This window comes from Solea senegalensis, linkage group LG21 (genome assembly GCF_019176455.1).
Source record: "Solea senegalensis isolate Sse05_10M linkage group LG21, IFAPA_SoseM_1, whole genome shotgun sequence".
In the NCBI taxonomy this organism is placed as follows: Eukaryota; Metazoa; Chordata; class Actinopteri; order Pleuronectiformes; family Soleidae; genus Solea; species Solea senegalensis.
Window position 1 is genome coordinate 1,759,763 of NC_058040.1, and position 26,627 is coordinate 1,786,389.

Below are 26,627 nucleotides of genomic sequence, written 5' to 3' on the forward strand. Positions count from 1 at the left end.
TCCCATTCAGCAGGCTGCTGCAGGTTGGCTGCTGCCCTGCTGTCTGCGATCACTGAGCCCAGAGACAGGTCGGCCAGTTCAGAGCTGAGATAGCAATCAGGGAGTCAGACGCTGCCAGGAAAAGCATGCTCACTCAGGGCCTGGCTCTGTCCCATTTGTGACCTCAGCACTCTTATCGTTACTCAATGATTTGGTCTCACACAGTGTTTACAAAGAGATCAACACGCTACTTTTTTACCTGCCGCAGAAATTGGTTACATGTAAATTCTCCGCAATGTCAGCTGTCTTCTCAGAATGAGCAGTATCACTGTTAATGTTGTGCATCTGATCTCGATTCTGCCGTAGTCTTAGAACTTTTCAGCACCTGAATTATACGAAGTTAAACAATTTAATCAACCGTGAGCTGCGAAAAATGTATGATTCTATCAGTAAAAAATAGCTGACACATGAATCATTTGTGGTAGTACATAATTGTGCATAATTCACATGTGATCCTGCATGAACCAGCAGTTTAAGACTTTTCAGACTCGTATAACGTGACCTTAAACTTCAGTCAATCTGCGGGTGCAAGTGAACATTTGTGTCATGGATTCTTAAGAATACGCACGGCAAACAGCGTTGGTGACGTTTGACCGCCAAAATCAATAAATCCATTCATCCTGGAGAACAATGAATGTTTGTGCCAAACTGGGAAAAGATTCCCTCAAGATGTTCTGGCACCGGAGAATAAAACTCATGTTATATCATATTACCCCCATCAATGAGGCTATAATTTCATTGCTGTTGGTCTTTCTCTGAGCAAGAACACACGTTTTTTGTTTGGTGTGTGACCCAAAGAAAATCTAAAATGTCCAACATATGGGCATATATATATCTATATGTATATATACATATATATGTATATATATATATATATATATATATATATATATAGATATATATAGATAGATATAGATAGATATATATATATATGCCCATATGTTGGATCGCACAAATACCTCCTGGAATAACAGGCAGAATGGTTGTGTGTGTGGCTGTAGAGTAACGTTGAGAGGAGTGAGGTCACACACGGGTCGAGCGTCGGCTCTTATTCACTTTAAGAAACTAAGTCTTTGTATCAAAAATAGCAGCATCGAGGTGCTCGTTAGATAGAATGAGTCGATGTGCACTGAGAGCTGCGTTGCTCTGTTGAAGCCATGTCATGCTGTGACGTTGAAGCCAAACACTGATACAGCCACAAAGGTCAAAGGTCTACTTCACTGTAGAATAACCATACTCGGTCTCACAGTGCTGTTCTTCTTTATGCCAAGGCATTTTCTCTACTGCTGAATAGGACAAACTACTTGTCTCATCTTTTTTTTTTTATCTGTTCTGTACAAAATGTATGTTTTTTTTATTATTTATAACTGTGGAGTTGTGTGTTTTCACCACCGTTGTTGTGTTCTATGTAAACCAAAGTGACTTGGATAGTTTGGCCAAAAAGACAAAAACAATAAGAAACAACGTAAATATTTCTACAGTATATCAAAAAATAGTCGTTAACAGAAGTACACTTTTTTTTTTTTTAAGATAATTACATTCTACATACTACAATGCTAACGTTTGGATGTTCCTGTTTCTTACTCACGTTAGTGATGAGACTGATGTTTGGTCCAACACATTTGTATAAAAACCTAAAATACTGGACAACATGATGAAGTACAAAGTACTGGTCATAGCACCTTGTTACTGCTGCGTTCCATTTACAGTCACAAACTCGGAGGTCGGAACTTGGCGTGACATCGCCCGAGTTCACTGACTTCCGGTTGAGAAGGCAGAAAAAAACAACATGGACACAAACCTAACTTGGGCTAACCACTGCTAGCCATTGCTAACCTTTGCTAGCCAATGCTGGACATGGTATTTTAACAGTGTAGCAAATGTCTTAATGTCGTAAAAGTGGGAAGTGTTTGGTGGCAGCCATCTTGGAATTCGAGTTGTAAATCCGAATTTTCCGGTTCCGACTACAAATGCAACGCAGCATAAGAATGGACAACTGAGATCAGTGTGGTTATTACAGAGCCTCTGTAAGTGATCTCTCTTGTTGTTGTTCCTGGTCTTCAACAAAAAGTATCCATCCGACCAATTGCTGTTAAACTCAGTTCAGACATGTATTGTTATATCAAATGGTTGGTCCATTCTTGATTGACAGTATGATTGAAGTCCCTCCCCTAACCAACCGCCCCTCTTAAATGCATAAAATGCTGCAGGAACGAGTCCTGGAGATTCTTTTTTCTTTTCATGCCCAATGAAGTTAGTCAAAAGTTATCCAGCAGCGTTGATGTGGTGATTTAAAGTAGAAAACATGAAAACCAATCAAGTCACAGTCTGTTTTTACAACAATGTTAAGGAATGAGTCTGCGTATGTGTGGAAATGTATTGCACTAAATCAAATTACGTAGGGAGCTTAGTGATGGAGGTTACCTTGGTGTAGTTGGATTATATCCCATTATTATTAGTATTTTGTGTTTGGGAATCGTATTTATCAGTTTTGAAGAGCTCCTTACTGATATCATGAATCTTACCTTCTGAATGTTTTTGTTTTATTGTTTTAGGTTGAGGGAACCAGGGTGAAGCTAACTTCTGGGCTGGGCTACAAAAATGCATCATCCCTGCAGCACTTTATCGATTAAATAATAGGAACCTTAAATATGTGTAAACTGACCCTTGTAAAGTGTCGGGTCCAAGATTACAAAGTAACAACATGACAATAATGTCTTAACATTTCCATGAAATAAAGCATCACAGTTTGAATGTGTTTGTTCAAAAATCTGTCTCTTATACACTCTACTAGTGTGTGTGTGTGTGTGTGTGTGTGTGTGAGAGATTGTGTGTGTATGAGCGTTGTTTTGTCTGTTTGGTATTTTAGTCGTGGCCAGAGAAGCAGTACACTCCGTACAGCTTGTGCTTTTTGTCGGGGAAGCCACTGAACCTAACGGCAGCTTCTGTAGGACTGCAGCGCCGCCGGGGATTAGCGATGGGATAGCGGACGCTGCCGTCGGCCAGCCAGCCGGCGTCACAGCGGTCGTAGCCCAGCAGCTTCCAGGCAGCATACATCTGGCCGACCTTGGCAATCTGAGCACCATCTTTTTGACATGCTCCGACTGCTTCGTCATAGGTCAACTTAGAAGGGTGAATCAGATAGTAGAACCGACCTAGGACAGATAAAGAAAATATGAAATAGACAGTAATTAAGATTATAAACATAAAATACTGCCATATTCCCTCAAGTCCTATCATTCTAGGGAACAAACATTAATGTATAGATATGGTGAACATGGTTAAATTTGATTGTTGTCGTCTTCCATTCCATGACAAATGAATTCAGTTCAGAAATTCAAAAGGGTCCCCTGAAGGTGTTCAGCACATTTTTCCTTTGTGTCTTTTAAAAGTCATAAAATAACCTGAGTACAAATAGAGATCAATGCATTGTATTAATCTGCCCTTACAGGCATAAACCTGATAGTTTTCCACCAATAATGTAATAATGTAATAACACTTTCCACATGGGCAGTCACAGAATTGAAAAACAAAACTCATTTGTGCAGCATGGTTAGCCATGTCACTGTGGTCCACTCTGGTAAAACATGATGTAAATATCAATATGTGGAAAGTGCAGAGTAAAACTTCCTCATCAACAATTAGATCATTCCAGCTAAGGCGAGTCGCAGACCACAAAGACTTAACTGTAATTTTAAGATTAAAAACACTCTTCAAATTAGAAATGGAAAATCCTACATAAACCTACAAAAAATCCAGTTCTTCATTTGCGTCACAGCTCACTGTGTGTGAAAAGGGTTCTAGCTAAATGTTCACCCATCAGTCTGCGGGTATTTAGTGGTCAGTTGTCTTTAGGAACCTGGTTAAATGAAGGTAAACACACACACAGGTACAGTCATGTCCTTCACCTTTGTAGTGAGAGGTGAAGCAGAAGACATCGTAGTGGTTCTTTTCCTTGTCTCTCAGGCCGTAGTTACGAATGCCCGGAACTGTGCTCTTGCCTCCACAAGGTTCTCTGGGTGTGGTGATGGGGTACTGGACTGAGCCGTCACTCAGCCACCCAGCATTGCACCAGTCGAGGCCTCCGCTCCACGCATCAAAGAGTTGGTCAAAGGATGCCACAATGGCATCCTGGTCACGACAAGCTTTCTCGGCATCGTAGAAGTTGAGATTGTAGCGACCCAGGCGGGGAAAGTACGGGAAGAGAACGCCTACATGTAGAGGAGGGGGAAAAGGTTGTCAGAACCATCCTCTGGTCTTTCTACTCAATCTTAGTATTGACTGATGTCCTCTGGCTATTCTCAAGCATAATGAAGCTCCTCTGACACTGATGCACACTTTGCTTACACAACACTTATTCTTGACATTCATTTCATCGTCATTTTGCTTTGATGAAACGTCCACAAGGTCATTCTCTCTCCATTCATACCTTCAAGGTCAAGAGATACAACTGCTGTTCCATCTTCCAGACCATCGATAACTTCACATTTGTATCTCCCATAATCCTCCAGGGTGAGTTCTGTGATAACCAGAGAAGCATCCATGGGAGAAGAGCCTTGTAAGTGGACCCGTCCATGGAAGCTGCCGTAACTCCGTTTGTGAAAATCCATGGCGACAAAAACATCCACCTAGCGCAGGATAAAGAGTGATGATCAGTGTTTGTCCTGGTACGCAGTTTTAACACAAACTAAACTGACAATCACAAAGTATTTCTGTTTCTTTCACCATAGATGGTAAAGTAACAAATACATAGCATCACAGACCGCTTAGCACAACAACTCATGTATCTCATGTGATAATAAGTAAATAGTAATTGAACAGGAACCTCTTTCAGGTAGTCTGAGGTCAGCTTCGTCCACTTGATCCTCATCTTGTGATTGGGTGGCATTGATGGATACCTCTGGATCCTGCATGGTAATGTAGCATTCCCTCCTCGCCTCGACACAACCTTTGACTCTTTTGCCACCACCGAGAGCTGTGGGCCATTTTCTGCAAGAACAAGAACACAAGAACACAGGTTTTTTTTGGGAAAACCCAGTAGAAGATGGATGGATGGATGTGTATATTTTGCTTAATTGCATAATATATGTATATATATATATATATATATATATATATATATATATATATATATATATATATATATACATATTTCACTTTAATTGCCTGCTATATGCAGCAATTAAGTCATATATTAGTGACATTATATGCATCTTATTTACCAATCTACCATTATTTGGTTTCAACTATTAGCAGTAGCTAGCGTGTGAATCCAATCCAACTTCATTTGTTAAGCACTTTAAACAAACCACAGTGGACCAAAGTGCTGTAGAGAATAAATCAAAGACATAATAATTAAAAGGTTCAAAATTAGGCAGATCATTCCAAAGATTTGGAGCTGCAACAGCGAAGGCACGAGCTTCCGCTTGGTTTAAGGCAGCTGATCAGCTGACCTGAGAGAGCGAGCGGGTGAATATGGGTGTAGAAGCTCAGAGAGGTAGGGCGGGGCTAGGCCATTCAGGGATTTAAAAACAAATGCAATCATTTTAAAATCGATCATGAAGTGTATGGGCCGCCAGTGGAGTGAGGCTAAAATGGGGGAAATGTGTGAATGGGCATGAAAGATGAGTGATAGAACATACGATGCACATAGAAACGTTGTATGTACGTGTGAATGGGTGTGAATGGGTGAATGGCAAAACTGTAGTGTAAAGCAGCTTTCCTTTATGAATACAGACCATTTAACCCTCATAAAACTTCATGTTATTATAACTGCACATTCAAGTAATCAAACAAAATAATAAAAGTGTATACTGCAGCTGCATTGACAAGTACGTGAATAACATTAAACAAAAATGTATAAAACAGTCTCCAGGTATTTAGTGGTCAGTTGTCGGCAGTTTTATTCCAAATAAGGTCAGAGAGAATAAGGTCATTCTCTCTGATCCTGTTCCTCACATAAACCCCACTATCACTATACTATGATAATAATCATATTCTAATTCAACAGTTTTTTTTCACATCTTTGATTTCATGTTGACTAATTCAATGATAGATTTTTAGAAGCGACAGTAACAGTGATACAGTGAGAGGGAGATACTCTAAAAGAAATCTGTACTATACTGTACTACATTCCCCTTAAATGTTTGTTTTATTTATTATTTTTAAATAATATTTGACTTGTCCAAACAAAGTTTTGATGACTCAGACTGTGATAGTCTAATGAGGTAGATAACACTATCTTACTGAACTAATAATCCCCCCACAGAGCAGCATTATCAGCGCGCCACAGTCGCAGAACACACTGATAAAGTGAGGAAACCAATGACACTGCAGAGTGAGTGTCGTGAACGCAACACAGGAGAGGACACTGCAGAGTCCAGGTCTGTGCTCATTCTGCAAAACGTCCCGAGTTCAGTTTTATTTTTGTGTCACCAAATCATAACATACAATATCTCAGAGTGAGGTCAAAACTATTATGATTACAGAGAAATAAGAAACATCAACAAACACCAGCTGTCATAAGAGTGCTCGACACCCTCACTCCGTGTAATAATAGTTAAGGTTTTTTTGATGTGTGATCTCACCATCTGTGTTGCTGGTGCCAAGAACCAGCCTGAGACACCAGCACGACCTCACTGGTCAGATGAACATGGAGGGAGATAATAATAGTAATAATAATGTGCCATGCCTGGGTTTACCAATAGACCAGGGTCCTAGCAAGCTAATGCTATCAACTGAGAAAAAAAACGCCATCCAATAAGAGTCCACGCCTCTGCATCCACACACACTGACGACAACATCCCCTGCTGTGTGCTAAAGTAATACAGGGCAACATTTGACATTTTCCACTCACATGCGCCCCCACAGTTGCAGAGTGTAACTGCACTACCGTAAATACCACTGACACCACTGACACATATTACTTATCCCACACAGTTGTCGTAAAATTAAGTACGACCAAGTCAGGTTTATACTTCTGTGTCGCCTCCACGCTGTAGTGACGGGTAATTCCACAGTCGCCCAAAATCCTCTGCTATAGTTCCCCCATCATTCAACCCAGACCTGTAGCTTCAGCTGAAGCTGTGGAGGCAGAAGTATGATCATGGACTCACTGAAAACACGTCAGGTTTAGAGGTGAGCTCATAGAAGCTATGACTGCAGGACTGTGCTGTTGTTACAGACACATGGTCACCTGGGTGAAGGTGGTCATTCCATCATCCTGCTGTGTTTGGAAACTAAGGCATAAATATCCTGATCCATGGACACGTATACACTGACTTCAGACTGTACTGACTAATGTAGAAAAAATAAAACTGTTATAGCCAGTAAATGTATGGAATTAATTGTATTTTATAGTGTTGTGCCAGTATTTGTTAACTTTTGTTTTATTTATTTATTACTACTTTACAAGCTAATGCAGTAAGCTAATAAAGCTAATACAGTAAATACCAAAACATTAAGAAAAAGCTCAAACATTAAGAAAACACTAAATATTAATAAACATCAACAAATCCGCCAAACCCGTTCTCTCATTTCTCTGAAATGATGTCATGTTGTTGTGGTTAGCGGACTTCTGCTGTTCTTGTTCTATGCTTAGAGCTCAAAGTGGAACGGTCGCGCTTAAGCTAAATGCATGAATGCATGAGTTTTTGCTTTTCATTGCCTGATTGATTCATTGCCCCTTGGAAAGTTGAACATTTTCTCAACCTCTGACGCACACAATGTGAACAAAGTGATGCAGTTTACCCTCAATGTAATTCAGCAATGGCCAAAACTGAAGTGAATCAGAAGGATTTCACTGTGTTTATGAGCCAATCCCAGCAAACACCATTCACTGTCACACTCACACCTGTCCAAACCATCTCTGCATTTGGTCTGGGATCCGAACCAGTGACCCTCTTGCTGTGAGACAACAATGCTGGCCCCCACACGACTGTGTGATCGAACCCTAATTTTATTCTATGAGAAAAGTTTGCAGCAATTCCGCAAATGTCAGTTCATCATGGTGTCAGAACTAATTTGATGATGAATGGAAGAAAGAAAAACCCGACTCACCTGTGACATAGATGGTTCTGGAGAGCTCCAGGTCTGGGTACGCGGTGTCTAAATCACTGTCTGCTACAGTTAGTGAAATCAGAACACAGATGAGCACAGGAATCATCTTCACTCACCAAAGTGGGGTCTGATGACTGCAGAGAAACACAGAGAGAGAGAGAGAGAGGTTGTTAGAGCACGGACAGGAACATGCTGTCGTCTCATCTCAGCCTGGGAGAGAGGAAGTGTTCAGCGGTGACTTCTGCAGCTCAGTCCACACCGCTGTGATACAGTGTTTCTCTCTCTGCAGTGCTGTTTCTCCCCCTGAGAGCTCTGTGATTACTGCATCCTTCACACACACGGCGAGGAAACACACACACACAATATCACCTTCTCTTTGTCACAAAGTCTCATACACATACATACAAAACTAACAAAACAAACAAACAACATCACTTGTCCTTGACGGACAAAGCAGATACCACTTAAAAGACATGCAGGACAACACACCATCGCAACACAGAGAGAGTAAAACATCATATATATATATACACATATATATATATACACATATATATGTACATGTATATATATATATATATATATAAACTGTCTGCTGTACATACTGTGCAGTAAATGTTCTCTGTCATCCAGCAGTGAGAAGAACAAGCTGCATGTCCCAGTGACAACTTCAGAGAGAGAGAGAGAGAGAGAGAGAGAGAGAGGGAGAGAGGGAGAGAGGGAGAGAGAGAGACTGCCACAATGCAGCGTCACTCCAACACCTCGTGCTTCATTTACACACACACACACACACACACACACACATAATGTACACTTAAAAATATTAAGGTTATTCAGTACAAGGAACAACACTGATTTAAAAACGTTTATTTCCTTGACGATCATCTCCTTTTATTGCGATTTATGTCGGTAATTCACGGGCAAATTTCTGCCTGATTTTCCAGGACTTCTGCAGTGAGAATCCAGGGTCTGGATGAGGAGGTGGAGGACTTCTCTCAGCTGGTGGCCTCCTGGTTGTGTGGAGCGGTGATTTCTCTCCACTCGCTCCACCACTTTACAGGCTGACAAAACACAGTCTTATTTTCAGCTTCTGGAGCTTCTCCTTCTTAGTTGTGCTCCTTATGTCCTTATGCCAGGTCTAATATGGCAGTGACATTACGACCATTTTCAGCCAAAGTCTTTATGAAAGTCAATCACGAATCACGTTCTATCGAAGAAGACTTAAAACAACACCATTAACTCCTCAGGAAAACGTTGTTCCAATAGACTTATATCTGCAAACAGTGGAGTCGCCCCCTGGTGGCTCTTCAGCATATTCTTACTTCTGGATTGTCCTCAGCCGTCAAACTGTGAATCTGGACTCATCCAAAGCCTTTTTTACAATCACCTCTTTTCCATAACGCTTCCACCCCCCAGACCTGAGCCCCGAGCCAGGTGTAGGTGCTCTTAGTGTTAGCAGAGTCACCCTGCAGAACACACACACACACACACACACACACACACACACACACACACACAGTCATTATGTATATCGGCATGGGGGTGGGGGATGAGATATGTCCTTTTTAAAGAGGAGGAGGAGAAACTGTTCAGTCAGACTGTTCTCTGCAGGACATGAGGGGAGCAGCTGATGTGTGAAATGAGGATAGAGAGAGATACAGAGGGAGGTGAAGCCAATAAAATACAGCGAGAAGAGGGCTAGAGCCAGGACTCAGGGAGGGAAAGAGGGAGACAAGGAGGGAGACAAGGAGGGAGGGAGCTGAGAGGATTCTGCAGCAAAAAAAAAAAAAAATGTGCAGGGGAATCAAAGTGTGAAGCTCCATTAGTCGTTGCTCACTCAGATGTTTGCAAGTGAGAGACTGAACATGTGTGGTTAACACATTATCTGTGTGTGTGTGTGTGTGTGTGTGTGATCTCTGGACAGTGATGTGTCCTCCAGAGTGACAGCATTCCTCAACCGCCATCTGTGTGGACGGTAAACAACGCCAAGTCTTTATAGCCCAGGTGTGTGTGTGTGTGTGTGTGTGTGTGTGCACACCTCGTTAGGACCTCTTCTGGCATAAACACTGACCTTGTCTATGGATTAGATTTATGTCAATATAATCAAACGACGCGCACAAAAATGAACCACAAAATCAAAATACACAAATTGCAAATAAACTATGGATTCAGTGGTTCGCAATAATTGTATTTTTATTTGTTTGTTTTTGTTTTCAATGATCAGATATTTCACTTGCTCCGACGCTCGTGCGCTTGAAACTCGTTCCTAATCTCAAAGATAATCTGACATGCGTTAGATGCGAGATACCTTGTCAGATGTCGACGGGGAAAACTTGGGGGGAACGAGTTCCAGACGGACAGCGTCTCCAAGCCCGTGTCTACTTCCTGTCCATTGAGCTGTCACTCAGCAGAAAGACCCGCCCATGGACAGAATCACATCCAAAAAAGACCAGGGAACAAGTTTGGAGCGCAAGAGTCTGAGCAAGTGAATTCAAGCAAGTCATTCTGGAAAACAAAAAGTCTATTTACGAACAAATAAAATACAATATTTTTGAATGATGCATTTTGATTTCATAAAGTGTTGTTTGCTGAAAAGTGTTCGACACAAATCTAATTCCTGTTTGTGATGGCGAGGCAATCACCTAAGTATGTTCCCATTAAGTGTTGGTAACAATGTACCCAATCCTGACGTGACAACAATGATCAGAATATCTCGTATTATGGACACAACATATCTGTCATTGAATGAACTATGATGAACTATGGGATGTATATATAGACTAGATTTGGCAGGAATGTGAATGTAAAGATCACACGTGTGAATCTCAGCATGTCATGTTGTCATGTTTACGTCAGATGGTAAAAACTGTTAGCCGGTCAAATGTTTCAGGTGCTGTATGTAAAACGCAGGTGACACACTGTTCTCTGAGTCTTCTTGTTTTGGTTTGACGTGCTGCTGCTCAGTCATGCACGGGTGCACCTATAATGACCCAGTGAATGTTGTGAAAACATGATCTCACCTCTCTCTAACACCACGAGGAGCAAGCAAACAAACCTTATGTCTCCTGGGATGAGGTCAGGCTGAGAGAGGTAAAGCTGGAGATGTTTTGGAGCTGAAGGAATCTATTGTTCCTCAGAGAAGAGTGAGGCCACTCCCACTCTCCGACTGCCAAGCAAGCGACTGGATCCACAAACGGGCCAATGCAAACACATGTACTTACTACAAGAACTGTGATGTGGTTATTACAATCATATGGAAAAGCTGTACTGTAAAATGTACACGAGTACTTGCAACAACTATTAAATCATTTTAATACATAAATTGGATGGAATTTTTATGCTGCACTCACACATGTTTATGTGTTTATGCACAAAAACACTCCTCAAACAGAGAAAGCTGGACAGAGTTCAGCAGGCTCCTCCCATCACGATCATCACAATCGTCGTTTCACCTTTATGCTGATGACACAGTGCTTTATGCTCCTGGTCCCTCTCCAGATCCAGTACTCTGTCTCTCTCCACCCCAAACCTGCTAAAACATGTGGTTTGGTATAAAAGGTTCAATGCCCCTCCCAGACTGAGATGTCAACAACGATGATCCCGCCCATGTTACCTCAGAGACGCAACGCAACCGCTCCACAGCCAGTGTGTTTTAGAAGTGAGACTATGGTGATGTAATGCACCAGTCAGTCAGCATCAGGGACTTAATGTTCTCAATCACAAAAGCCTCTTTCAAGACCACAAGACAGCTTTTCCTGTCTCACTGACACCTTCACCTGTTTGTCAGCTGCTAATATTTGTTCAACATGTCTGTGATTGTATATCAGTTGTGAGTTTGTGTGTTTATACTGTTGTTGTTTTGTTTGTTTTTGATTTATTTTTCTCCTTTTCAGCCCTCCATCCCCTTCCCTCAAGAGGATTTGTCTTTTTCCAGGCCGTCACTGTAAATAAGAAATCGCTCCAGACTAAATCTGTTTTATATCCTCTGCAGCACAACCATAAAATACCAATAGCCATGAGTTTTTATGAAGAGTAAACATGCCTAGTTAGCTTTGACATACAGTACCTCTCCACCAGCTTCCTCTAAAATATTGTCGTGCACTAGAACGTGTCAGTTCAGGTGTTTCGCATTAAAACCCCTTGAAGCTCGGCTTCCTCTGTTCTCTATGTGACGACACAGATTGGCTTTGTCGCAGCAAAAACGTCACTTCCACAGAAGCTCAGCTTCTCTGGGAGTCAATGGAGCAGTGGGCGGGCGCGAACGCTGGGCTTCTGCACGACGACGGGAGGAACTGTCTAAAAGGCGGGACCAGTTACGCTAATTAGCATATTTGCTGTATCATCATGCTGTATTTGAACGTTGAATGAGGCCTTTAAATAGATGCTGCGTTTACATACATATGAGTGTATTCTGTTAGACTGAGTTCCCGACTCCACTAGTCTACACGCTGATAAACTCTGACGACTGTGTGAATGTTATGAAAGATGAGTGACAGAAGGTGTGCTGTATGAATGTGTGAGTGAATGGCAACATTGGTAAAGTACGCACTAAAGTAAATACATTATCATGAGCTGTGTGGTCACAGTGCTTCTCTCTCTCCTCCTCTGTGTCCACAGCCACAATGACTCTCGACCTGTGGTGAATAGAGCAGATGCAGCTCACTCACGTGGCAGAACCGACAACTTCTTCTTCCTCAGAAAGCAGCTAAAGTTGGGCCAGAAAGTTACGAGATTTGTCGCGTAATTCTATGAGGGTCTGAAAAGTCTCAAGCAACAGAGATGCAAAGTAGCCAACAGTGATCAGCAGATCATACAAACACCAGGACAAACTGTAACCTTCGCGAGTTAAGAGTTTAACGGTTTCCGACCAAATAATAATCAAAATAATGTCCACTTCAAACAGTGATCAACCTAAATCAGGAGAGTCAAACTCAAATGAACATCTAATCTGGTCAAAAGGGGGACGGCCTAGAGAAAAAGTGGGAAAACACAAGTGTTCAGTAGCAGGTGGTCGTTATGAGCTAAAACTTATATCACAACATTCCGTCATGATGTTGTTATAAAGATATTCATGTTGATATTTCACAGAATTTCAACGTCAAAGTGTTTGTTTTGTAATGGAACGACGTGTACTTCAGCATAATGACGTATTTATGATCCAAAATAAATCTATCAATATCAAAAACAGAGAAATAAATCCGAAACTAAGTCAATAATAACACAGACAACTTATGTCATAAATAACGTAATATATTTAATACTGTGAATGTATTATTATTATTACTATTACAAAAATACTGCTAGCAAACATATTTAGTATTAAACTGTGTTAAAACAGATGATATTAGGTGGTGGGCCACATGTAATCGATTTTTGTAATAATAATAATAATAATAATAACAATAAATAATAAAATATTTTCGTGTGTATTTCCGGGAGCTTTAAAAATGAGGCCCCAGGTCTTTTCACACATTTAACAACAATGTGTTTAGGAAAAAAAGATCTAAATTGACTTCACGGGGACTTTGATAAATCATTCCTTAGGTCGCACTCTTACAGTTTACATAAATCCAGTTTGTGAACAGTGTGATTGTTTAAGGCTTTTTAAAGTAATGGATCCCCAGGAGTTTGGAAAACCTCTTAAAACACACACTCACTTACGAGGAGAGAAGCAAAGTTGAAGGTTAAACCATCACAGAGAAATACAGCTGGCATTAACACAAACAGTTTCCACTCCTTGTTTGGTTATGCTTGAGCTTTTAGTCTTTAGAGTTTTAGTTAACAGCAGAAAAGCAATTGTGCTCAGTAATTAGATCCATGTTTACATGCCCTTAAACCTCTTCAGCAGAGGATACGCACTTTCACTCAGTCGTGGTCCAATCGCCTGATAAATAACAATACATCACATTTGTTATGCATGGATGTATGTGTGTATTTGTAAAAAATATGATATTAGAACTGAAAAAATCAATGATTTTCTCTCTGGACTTTTATTGTGGGAAGTTGATCTGTTTAGAAAGTGACACACACACAGACTTCATTAGGTTTAGTTAGTTCAGTTGTTGTGTTGTCTAATTTAAGCAACACATCACAAAACGTGATCAGTCATCATGTCTTTATCATTTTAGAAACGGAGCCAAGAGGAATCAGATCCATCCGAGATCCTGAAGAAGCAGAAACCACAATATGTGCTTCTATCTCCTCTCAATAAAACCACAGCAGCAGCCTCATCACCAAGCCTCAAAAACACTGTAGGAAAATGCAGCAGCTACAATTCCAATCACAACAGACAGACAGACAGACAGACAGACAGATTATTTACAGCATAACGAAATATCATTATCTATAATTCAGTTCAGTCATGTGTTCAGTAATATTCATTCAGCTTTGCATCAGCATTTTACAAATGAAGATTTGCAACACTTGGCTATGTTTTCCAAATCAATGGTGAATGAGTTTGCACCACACTCTGAATATGAGTCAGTACATCACTGGATTTAATAACAAACTCATGAATAATGATAAATAATGACATTTAGGTGCAATAAGGACCGAACAAAGTGGCTTATAAATCATCTCTAGCCATGACCTGACGTATAAGATATACAATATCTCTATATATATCACAATATAAGTTTTTCATTTCCATGTACTTTTAATCAATATTTATTTTAACACTACTGTGGGTATATCAATATTTGTTTAAATGTATGATTATAGTACGGCAACAGACCTTTAAACCAGGGAAAGACTTTACTGATGGCTCACATGGGTGAAGTGTAACTGTAGAGTGTCATCGAGTGTCCCCAGTGTCCCCAGTGTCCCCTGCAGTGGAAAAACCCTCTCACTGGGAACAGATGTGGCTGCCGGGGCTTGAGCACACTGAACAAACACTTGAACCCTCGTTCTCGAACCCCCGCCCCCCAAACGGGCCCATATGCAGTGCCATGAAAAACCCGGTCTGAATTAACCAGAAACTTCATGTGAAATATGAATCTGGCATCGGCGTTTTCTTCTGTGTCTCACTTAAATGAATCTCAGGATGACAATATTCTTAAGCTAAAATCTATGTACGTACGTATTTATGTTTGTATGTATGTATTACACCTCAGACAAAAAACCTGAACTATGACTTAAACTTAAACTTGAATTATTGGATTCACAAGAATAAATAAATATACATCCAACTCTCTAAATGCATTCCTGCTTTGAAGCTTGTCTGACAGACACTTAAACGCTGGAGCAGAGGAGGTGAGTGACCTTTGACCCTCACATAACCAACGAGGCGTGAAAAAAGGCAAAAAGCATGACTGATGACTAAAACCTGATCCAAATACATATGAGCAGTGGTGAGGAGTTATATATATAAAGAACGAAAAATGATACGAATCTCCAGGGATCAAAGGGCACGCGGTGGCGTAGCGGTCAGTGCTGGAGTACGCCCATCGGTTTGAGTGTGAGAGTGAATGGTTGTTTGTCTGTGTGATGAACTGGTGACCTGTCCGGGGCGTGCCCTGCCTTTGGCCATGTGTCGGCTGGGATTGGAACTAGCGGCCGTGTGACCCTCATGTGGAGGGTAACAGACAACAGTGACACACTGAACAGTGTTAACTTAATCATTTCCTGCCACATTAGGTCCAGGTTCTGATCTGCAGATGAATTTAACCAGATACTTATAGAACATTTAGACACTTCTCATTTGATAAAGTCATCTTCCCTTTTCATTTCCCATCCGCGTGTGTTTTTATAAGCTCTGGACTCAGTGTTGCTCAACTGTGGCTCTCACCATCTGCACTCACTTTGTCTCCGCCCTCCACTGTCCAGCCTCAGGGCGCACAAATAATCCCAGTCACGTTTGGAGCGTCACAGCAGAGAGCGACGCCTCCGTCAAAAGCAAATGTTAACCATGAACACAAAGGTAAGACTTATGAGAGTGGCTTAAATGATACCATAGATTAAAATATCTACCACATTCTTTTTTTTGCACTGATTGTTTATTTCCCATAACTGTCACTCAATGAGCCGAATTAATCACATATCTTTACCAGCAGGGGGCAGCAGAGCCAGCAGCATGGTGCAATAGTAAGAGAAAAAGTATATTATACTGACATCGATAAATAAAAACAAATAACTACAGTCAATTAACTTTAAATCACTTCAGGGGCCTGAAAACAAACCTCGACTATTAGTATTGTGTCACTTCCTGTTTCCACTGGTGTCACGCTGTGTGTTTCTCCTGCGCTCTACTGCCGGACTGCGATTATTTATCTACTCTTACGATCAATTCACTGAACAAGCACTCGTTTTGTAAACTGATCGATACTTTCTTATTCTGTTGTCAACACGTTTGCTTAAACTGACGGAGATTCACATACGGTGGTTTTTCTAGCCTAACAGTGCCGTCACAGGAAGAGACGTCGAAACTGTAGATCGGTTAAAAAAGACTTAACAATCCTAAAAACATTTGTTATTCTCCAACAATTACCAGGGAAATGTCTAAAATCTCAATATTTAACAGAGGAGTCTTTAGCGACAGCACTGCTGATTGTGAGCGGCATCACAAAACCTGCTGCTGTATTTCAGCCCAGTCCGGACAGTGTGTGCGTGTGTGTGTGTGTGCGTGTGTGCGTGAAACACTTTGTTGTAAGACAGATGTGAATTTTGTGAATGACATCACACTTAAGATAAGAAGATAAAACACACGTCCTCACTGGAGCGTCTCTCTGCTCACAGCTTTCATTCAGCTGGTTTTAACGCAGGTAACGTCTCTTCAGTAACTGTGTGCAGAACACCCTATAGCACCACCTACTGGCCATAAACTGCTATAACACAAATGTCACATACGAATACATACGAAATAAATGGAGGTAACTCTTAAAATTGGAAATATGACGATGTTATTAAAATGACTGTTTGGCTGTTTTTCATATATATAACGTTTCATCTCTTCAGAAGTTTCCATGACGTCATCTTCATCTTTGCATCAGTAAATCTGTGCTCGACGCGAGCGCACGCTTGGTTTGATGTTCGTGGATGAACTCAAGTGTCAAAGGTGAACAGATATCCTGGATATCTTGATTCTGCTTACGTGCAACAGGCTCCTGGAGAACATTTCACATCCCCCAGCTCACACTGATACACTGATACTGCAGATAAGACACAACCCATCAGCACCTTTGTCCGTATATAACTGGACGCAGACTGAGAAATGGACAGCGACACAAACGTCAGTTTCCACTCGAACAAGAAGCTGTCTAATCTAAAAAAAGATATCATAGACTTAAGATTGTGTGGATCCTTTTGTTAAGTTGCTAAAATCAGTTTTCCCTTATTATAAACATATTTCCACGGCTGTCTTAAAGGAATATTTCACCGTTGGAAAGATGAATGTCTGTTAAAACTGGCTCATCTGTGTTGTAGATATTTGAAGCAAGTCTTGGCCGAGAAAGGCAGAAAAATGTAAGTTTGGCTCATGTAGATGAACGATGTAGAACAACTCCCAGAATGCACTGCGCTCGCTGTCTCAAGCTTCAAAGCCGACAGCACTAGTAACACACAAATCCCCGTGAGGAATTATTTATAAATAATAAATATAATAATTAGTGGCGGGACTCAATAAAAAATAATAATAATAATAATTAGAGGTTTTCTAATTAATTTATCTCAATTAATCGCATATCAACATTTGACACGAGAAGCAACATTTTTCAATGTAAATGGATTTTATGTAATTGCATTGTTCACAATGCACAAACTTGGATTGAGGAGTTTTTGTAAACTTTCTATGTCGTTTAGACTGTGAACCCTGTCGTCTTGTCCAGTGTGGATTGGCGACACTGGGCTCAAACTGGGCTTTGAGGTGGCAGCAGAGGCTGGAAGGCACACAACTGCACTTTTATCCATGTTTTCACTCGGCAGAAGTTTAAAACTGAAATTTCCGCCCAGCAACAACTTCTCATCATGCTTCTCGTGATTGTCACGATGTGTCCTGTGCATCAGTATTATGAGCAACATTTGGAGTCCAAAAAGAAATTGCAATTAAATGTGTTGGTTTTTGTTGTTGCGTTATTTTTTCTGTAATTAATTAATCATAATTAATATATAATATAAAAATCTTTATATTATTTTCCCTTGTGGCCATATCAGTTTGAAAATGACTTTCGATCATTGTCGTTCTCAGTTTACTCTGCAGAGCAAGAGCTGGTTTACGCAACTGTTAGTTCTGGGTATGAAGTCTCGTCCCCCTGTGGGTGTGGCTAACAAGTGCGGAACTGGCGTTGTAGTTTCAAACTGAGGAAAATTGGAAAGGGAAAAAGAGATTTTTTACAACTCAGTGGAAAACTGAGGGAGGGAAGCACCATTTAATAAATAAATAAATATACTACTGCTATTCTAGCAATACAAAGCCACATGCAAATCGGTGAAGTACTCCTTTAAGCTGTTTTTGGCACCTGCAGTTTGTTGAATGAAGTCAGTCACACCTGAATTATCCCCTTAAGAACTGAGGCTGTGGCGTCAGCCGAACACACAGCTCAGTCACTTCTCTCACTGAACAGCATACATACATTATTGGACTCAGTGGTTGAAATGAGAGGTTCTGACCCGAGAGTATCTTACGTCAGCCTCGCACCACCTTCGCCATGACAAAGAGTCCTCAGTATGAAGCACAGCAGGTCTGTGATGGCAGGTCAATGCTTCAGAAAGCCTGACTAACTCCTAGAACTATACCAGTATTTTGGACTCCTTTGGCTTCTTTGGTGACAATATCCTGTGGTTCCATTGAATAATAATAATAAATAATAATAAAAAGGTGGATAAATGGATGTTGTTTGTGGAGAACAGTGTGCTTCATTCACACTATTGACAGATTTAAAGTTTATAATATGAAGGCTGTATAAAAATAAGGACTTTTTAATTACTTTTGGGAAAAATGAGGAAAAGAGGAAGAAGACAGACATAAATACAGCTAGTTGTCAGGGAAGAGGGAATAAGACATTTATGAACTGTAAAAACAGGCTCAGCCAAGTGTAACACCTACACAGGAGGTTGTATTCCACAACATTTGCACCTTAAAATGCAGGAAATTGTGTTTAAGAGAGTTCTGAATATCCAAATTTTCCAGACCCCGCTACAATACTCGCGCCCTCGACGCTCGCCGACCTACGCATCATGTGACGCATCACGTGACGGCGTTAACAGACAAAAATGGACGCCTGAGGCAGTGTCGTCCTCTGCAGACACAATTCCATTTAACGCTAACGTGATGTCTGCACCACAACAGAAGACTTCTCTGTTGTGTCTTCTCATGTCATGTGACACATGCAATCACCTACTTTTAAGCACTGTTGAAACAGATGGCTGATTAATAACAAGTAACAAGTGGCTGATAAAAGTATTATGACAGTTTTTCCTTCGCTATAAACACAAACGTTTCATTGGTCACATGTGTGTGTTTTTTGTGGTGAAATTGAACCTATTTTGAGTTTCACAAAGAAAAAGACACAGCGTGAAGACAGTGAATGAATTACTCCTGTGTGTCTGTGCACTGCTTTCTTTGATGAACTGATGAGCAGAATCATCAGTTCATCAAAGATAATCTGCTTCTTCATCCCGCCGTGACCCCGTGTTGTGACGACAGAAGCAGCTGTGTATGCGGGTTCAGATTCTCTCTCTTCATACTCCCTCACAGGGTGTCAGAGGTCAAAGCCAGAGGTCAAACTTCAGTGCTACGTCGCAGAGTTGTGAGTGAAATGAAACGGGGTTCGATCTCGTTTCCTCCCCTTCTCGACTTTCTTGCTTTTTAAACAGTGTAAAATGAGGATTTAACCAATTCAATATGTATTTATTTAGTCAGTGGTGAAAAGCTGTGTTTGTATATAAGTCACATTTCTGGAGTTTACTGTGAAACTTAGGTTTGTGTCACTTTGTAAACCACTCACTTTCCCACACCAAAGTCCAGAGAGAAAATCAGTGATTCTAACATCAACAAAATGCCGCAGCACGACTTCTGACAGGAACTAGAAAGAGAGACCATGTGACTCCAGTGTTAGCTCCAGTGTTAGCTCCAGTGTTAGCTTCTCTACACTGGCTCCCCGTACAGTTCAGAATTCAAATTTAAAATCATAGCACTTCATGAAAGAACTAGTTTTACCTCATCACCCTAACAGATCACTTAGGTCCCAAAATACAGGCTTACTTGTGGTTCCCAGAGTCTGTAAGAGCAGAATGGGGAGGCGGAGCCTTCAGTTACCAGGCTCCTCCTCTCCTGTGGAACCAGCTTTTTGATAAAGCTTTATAGTTAGAGCTGGTTCAGGGAAACCTAGACCATCTCTTAGTTAGGCTGCTATAGACCTCGACTGCTGGGGGAATTTCCTGTGGTGCACTCACACTCACTCTCTCACACTCAGGGTATGAATATGACTTTATTGTATGTGATTAACCCTCATCTTGTAGGTTGCAGGATCCAGATCCAGTTTGAGGCTATTATTATCATATCATCACCATTATTATTACACTATAATTAAAGCTATATCAGTATAATTGCTATCAACAGTCTCTGCTGCTGCTTATATAAATGACATTGTAGTTCTAGGTTCTGTGTGTGTGGTTCCTTTGAATAATAGGAAGCCTTAACTTTTAAAAAGTGGATAAATGGATGTTGTTTGTGGAGAACAGTGTGCTTCATTCACACTACTGACAGATTTAAAGTTTATAATATGAAGGCTGTATAAAAATAAGGACTTTTTCATTACTTTTGTGAAAAATGAGGAAAAGAGGAAGAAGACAGACATAAATAAAGCTAGTAGTCAGGGAAGAGGGAATAAGACATTTATGAACTGTAAAAACAGGCTGAGCCAAGTCTAACACCTACACAGGAGGTTGTAACAAAGACAAAAACGTGGTTGTATTCCACAATATTTGCACCTTAAAATGCAGGAAATTGTGTTTCAGAGAGTTATGAATTTCAAAATTTTACTTTTAAGTTTAATTTGCTCGCTGAGCGGCATTATGTGAAGGTGTAAACAATCGATTACCTACGGCCCCCCGGCCCGCCCACCACTGTGCGAGGTGATGCAATATTTTTATAATAGTAATAAAACATTTGGTTGTATTCATTGCTTTATTAAATGTACTAAACTCAACATGACATATATTTAAGCTGTTTTAATCACAATTATCCTTGTCATTATTTGCTAAATTTTCAATTAATTCTCTGTTTTTGTGCATGATAAATATGTTTTTATTGTGAATCATTTCATATCAAAACAAGCACTTTTACTTTGCAATTCTGTCTAATATCATAATGAATATCTTATATTGCCCACCGGCTACTAAATAGTTGTTTTTTCCACTTGTTTTCCTCTATGTCGGCCCCTGCTTGACCAGACTAGATGCTCATTGGCCCCCAGGTCATTTGAGTTTGACACCACTGACCTAGAGTAAGGTTTGAAAACTAATATTCATGCACAAATACGTCACAGGAAGAAAAGTCCATCCACGGTCTTAACAGTGAACAAACATGTGATGCCAGACAGGTGAACTCTTTCCTTCTAAAGATTTATCTTTCATTTATGTTTCTGGTGAAGTTTATAAATAAACACTCACACACACACACACACACACACACAGACTATTTAGAGTAACACTGCAGCCTGTAGATGTGCAAACACATTACTCACCCCTACAGAAATGTTATTCATGAGGCGAAACACACACAACGTCTAAAGCCACAGGAGAACACACAACACATGTCCCCACACTCATTTAACCTGTTGTTTCCTCGTTACCGCTCATTTACACAAATTGGAGTCGACTGTGAATGTGTGTGCGTGTCAGTGCGCAAAGTGATGCACCCCCACCCCACCCCACCCCTTTTCATTTGGAGTTGGGGGGTGGTGGATAACATGAGCCACTGCAGGCCACAGTCTGTATTTGTGTATGTGGACTGGGTGGGTGCAACGGTATTGGGTGGGGGTCAGGGTGGAGCCGCTAAGTCTAAGCCAGCACACACAGAGAGGGGCTGTGAGACGCTGTAGCCTCTAAATCACTCCAGAGCTGCAGCACAACATGGTCAACCACAACTATGGTAACGCTCACAAATATGATCGTCTGAGCTGATTGACCATGAGCAAATAAAAACTACGGCGAGAAAGGGCCAAAGTAAAAACCTTCATTTGAGTCGATGCGTCTCTGTTGTTTTGATGGACGCATCGGCGGAGACAACTGTCCAATCAAAAGACGACAAAATGAAGCCTAAACAATCCAAAGAGTGAATGGTTTCATTCAAAGAGCTTTAGTGAGAGGAACCTCCAGACAGCACTGATACCCTCAGGAAACCGCCGGGGCCCCTAAAGCTTAAAGGAGCTCTAACAACCACACAGTCATGCATATACACTAGTTATCAATATGTTTGCTGTTGTGTAATGAAGTGAAAAGGTTGTATTATCATTAGAGCTGCAACTAATGGTTCTTTTCATAATCGATTCATCGTTTGGTCCCTAAAAATATCAGAAAACCTTAAAAAATGTTGATCGGTGTTCGTCAAACCTGGAAATGATGATGTTCTCAAATGTCTTGTTTTGTCCACAAACCAAAAATATTCACTTTTAATGATTTCTTTGTTATTCAGAGCAAAGAAATGAAGAAAAAACTCACATTTAAGAAGTTTAAACAATCAGAAATCTTGTTTTAATCATGAAAAAAACTTCAAACCGATTAATCGATTATCAAAATAGTTGTCGATTCATTAAGTAAACAATTAACAATCGATGAATTGTTTGAGCTCTAATTATCGTACCATAATACAACCTTTATAATGGTATGATGTGAAAATAATATAAACTAGAGAAAGTGTAAACCTCCCACGATGCTGCTCAGTTTCCCACGGCGTCGTCCACTCTCGTATCTCACAAGATGAACTATTGTTTTCTTTAAATAAAAAAACCTGAATCCTGATCCGTGTCTGGATTTCTAACAAAATCAAATCATTCATTCATTCATTTGGACCTAGCCTGCATTCCTAGAATAGTTCGGTGAACTGTCCAGTTTTTGAATGATGCTGTTCTCAGACAGACTGAAGTACCGCAGGAAACCGCTAGACTCCTCCCAAAGTGGTCACCGCGCTACTGCGAAGCGGAACCGACGGAAAGGGATTCGCGCGCGCTGTGTCGCTTGGTGAGCTCGTGTGGAGGATACAAGGGAGGAGCCAGAGTTTGAGAAGCCAAGAGCTCCTTCAGGTGTGCTGTTTGGGGAAAACTACGGTTTCCCAGTGAACTACAGCAGCAGCGGAGAAAGACAAGTGAAGACACTTGAAGACACTTGAAGACACTGACAATGCTAAACGTGTGCAAATACACCAAAATGTGACTTTTGCACATGTTACACCTCCTAATATTGAGTTGTTTACCTTGTTCATTCATTCATTCACGACCCATTAACTAGGCATGTCACTTTTTAGTGGAAACTCTGAGCACTGTCAATAAAAAAGAGAGCCATTTGTCTTGAACATGTGTTAAATAATTATATTTGAGCTGTTAGAGCTTCCTCTTGTCATCACTGATTCCCTTATTCTTATGTTATGAATAATCTAACGCCAGAAGCACTGTCTGTTACTAAGGTAACAATTATTAAAATTGTTAATAAAGAAATAAAAAACCGTCCTGTATATTATTGATCTATAATGATGGAAAAAGTGACACCCCTATTGGTGACTCTGAGTTGTTATGTCCCGTATAAAACACCGAGTTCCACGGTGAAGAAAAAGCTGCTGAGTCGTGGCAGAAAGAAGCTGAAGGTTATTCCAAAGAAAGTTTGTTCTTAACAGCTCGAAAAGGCATGAAACTTAATTTATGTCATTTAGAAGCCAATAAGTCAACGTCGCTGTCATCACAACAACACATTGTGAAAGTTATTATTTGAGAACATGACAGTGAAACTGTTGAGTCGCGTTGTTGTGAACCATGAGAGTATTTGGACATAAACAGTGGCTGAAAATGTGCAAAGCTGCATTTATCTACGTCATCGTGACACAAACCGATCACTCGTTAGTGTGCGTGAGCGACTGATCCACACATTTATCTGTAATTGTTGCTCTGTCAACTATGAATTCATGGAAAATAAATGACATACAGTGAAAAATGACGTGAACTATCACAACACAGATACATGTTCCCTCTGCACAGATTAGAGAGGTGGATCACTGGTGGATCATTAGAATTGCATTAAATCACACCACACATGACCTCAGTGCACGTACATGACTGCAGATAGTGCAGAATAAGAACTGTAGAAAAGCAACAAACACAAGTGGAGTTGGAGAATTTGATGTACAGCGTCCACTCGCACTGAGCTCCCCGAAACAATGAGCAATCACTAAATCACTAAAGAGTCTACAAAGCCAGGGAGGATCAGTAAACACCAAAACATAAATCACCAAATCACCACTTATTATTTCAGTTTCATCACAGAGGTTTGTTTAGATCCTGTTTTAAGACCCTTTCCTTCCATCCCCAGCACAAAACTCTGCCCTTTATTTAAGGGAAAATATCATCTCGAGGCAGCAACACGTCACAAAAACTACAATTGTTTGACTTTGGTTTTCTTGTGACACACAGTCAGCACTGAGTGTTTCTAAGTGTTTCCAGACTGAGACTGAAAACAACAACAAAAACACTTCAGAAAAGACTCTGAGTGAGGTCGACACCTGCCTAAAACCATATTCATTATTCTCCTGTGACACATGTGAAGGTGGACGCAGCAGTGGATCAACCAACTGTTAAAATCACAGTTTACACAACAAAACAACGGTCATTCCCAGTAAGAAAAGACTGTTTGACAGTGAGATTTTAGGCTTCAAATGGACTAGATTATATGTGTCCCCAGTGGCAGCCATGTTTTCAAAACTCTGAATTATTCCTTGAAATCCTGGAAACATTGCTAATCTCATGCTGTGAGTGTCCGTCCACAAATGACATCATGGGAAATGCAAAGTCAATTATTTTTATTGTTAACTATAATTTATATTTAGATTATATAATCCTAATCCTAACCCATGTGTATGATCATTTCTGTTCATGTGTAATTGTTGTTCTTCATTTTCTTAAAACTGAACTTTTCTCTTAAATTCTCTTAAATTAAATTCTCTTAAAACTTCATCATAAACTTGTCAAACTGCCGTAAACTGAGCTGTCATCCATGTTACACACACATCACTCACTCTACAAACACAGTCAATTACACGTCCATCTCTTTTCATCCAACAACAACAACAACAACAACAACACAACACAAGTCCGTGTTTTACCTTTTTCTGCTCAGAGCGCTGCGAAGTGTCCAGAATCAGCGTCAATCAGAGTCACGCGCAAACGTTTGCGCACGGGGAGGCACGAAGAAGCGCGAGCAGGAGCAGGCGGTGCGCACAGTTCCTCACTGAGGAGAGAAGTGTGACACAGAGCAGAGACTCACTCCTCCTCAATCCTGCGCTTTGTTCTGCTCTCTGTGACGAGTCTGCTCTGCCAGGACGCATGCAGGTGAATGTGTGTGAGTGTGTGCGCGCGCGTGTGCATGTGTGCATGCATGCGTGCGTGTGTGTGTGTGTGTGTGTGTGTGTGTAGCAGGACACTGCTCAGGTCTGCAGCAGGTTTATTTTATTGTAATCTGTAGGTTAAAGGTTAATCTATGGAAGCCCATTTCCGCCAGACAAATATCCTCAAAGTAAGTCGACATTATGGATAAAAAGTCATAATTATGAGATTAAAAAGTCAAAATCATGAGATAAAAAGTCATAATCATGAGATTAAAAAGTCAAAATCATGAGATAAAAAGTCAAAATGAGATTAAAAAGTCAAAATCATGAGATAAAAAGTCAAAATCATGAGATAAAAAGTCATAATTCTGAGATTAAAAAGTCAAAATCATGAGATAAAAAGTCAAAATCATGAGATAAAAAGTCATAATTCATGAGATAAAAAGTCAAAATCATGAGATTAAAAAGTCAAAATCAAGAGATAAAAAGTCAAAATGAGATTAAAAGTCAAAATCATGAGATAAAAAGTCATAATTATGAGATTAAAAGTCAAAATCATGAGATAAAAAGTCATAATTATGAGATTAAAAGTCAAAATCATGAGATAAATGAGATAAAAAGTCATAATTATGAGATTAAAAGTCAAAATCATGAGATAAAAGGTAATGAGATTGTTGGGTTCCCTCAGTAATGACACTGTGGTCGTGTCATCTATTGATTGTTGTGTAATACGGTAAAGGCACACCAGCCCTGACAGAATGAATCTTCAAAAGAACTATTACTATTAACCTGCAGTGTGCAGACAAAGAGGAAACTAAGTGTAATGTTTCTGGTCAATTACATTTGATATTTTTGGTGGCTTCAGTTTGATGTTCAGGACAAACCTGCATCTTTTTGTGCAGATGAAGAAAACCTCGAAGTACAATCTACTTTATTTAAAAACAACAGGCAAAGTCTGACCTCCGGCAATGAATTATGAAGAAACACACAATCAAAGCTTCATTTC

General features: G+C 40.3%; 1 protein-coding gene across 2 annotated transcripts; it reads right to left on the minus strand.

Annotated features, from left to right (window-relative positions):
• Window positions 1–1,548: 1,548 nt before the first annotated feature.
• On the minus strand, window positions 1,549–25,524 carry LOC122758705 (hyaluronan and proteoglycan link protein 1-like). Of its 2 annotated transcripts, none has more exons than XM_044012991.1 (6): window positions 25,400–25,524; window positions 8,098–8,231; window positions 4,865–5,028; window positions 4,469–4,667; window positions 3,948–4,250; window positions 1,549–3,194 (listed from the first exon to the last, which is right to left on the minus strand). In XM_044012991.1, the coding sequence occupies exons 2-6, from the start codon at window positions 8,201–8,203 to the stop codon at window positions 2,905–2,907; spliced, it is 1,062 nt and encodes a 353-aa protein (XP_043868926.1). In that variant the 5' UTR covers window positions 8,204–8,231; window positions 25,400–25,524; the 3' UTR covers window positions 1,549–2,904. The 2 variants fall into 2 exon arrangements, with proteins under 2 accessions (XP_043868926.1, XP_043868927.1); XM_044012992.1 differs by lacking the exon at window positions 25,400–25,524 and adding an exon at window positions 8,703–8,766.
• Window positions 25,525–26,627: the final 1,103 nt, after the last annotated feature.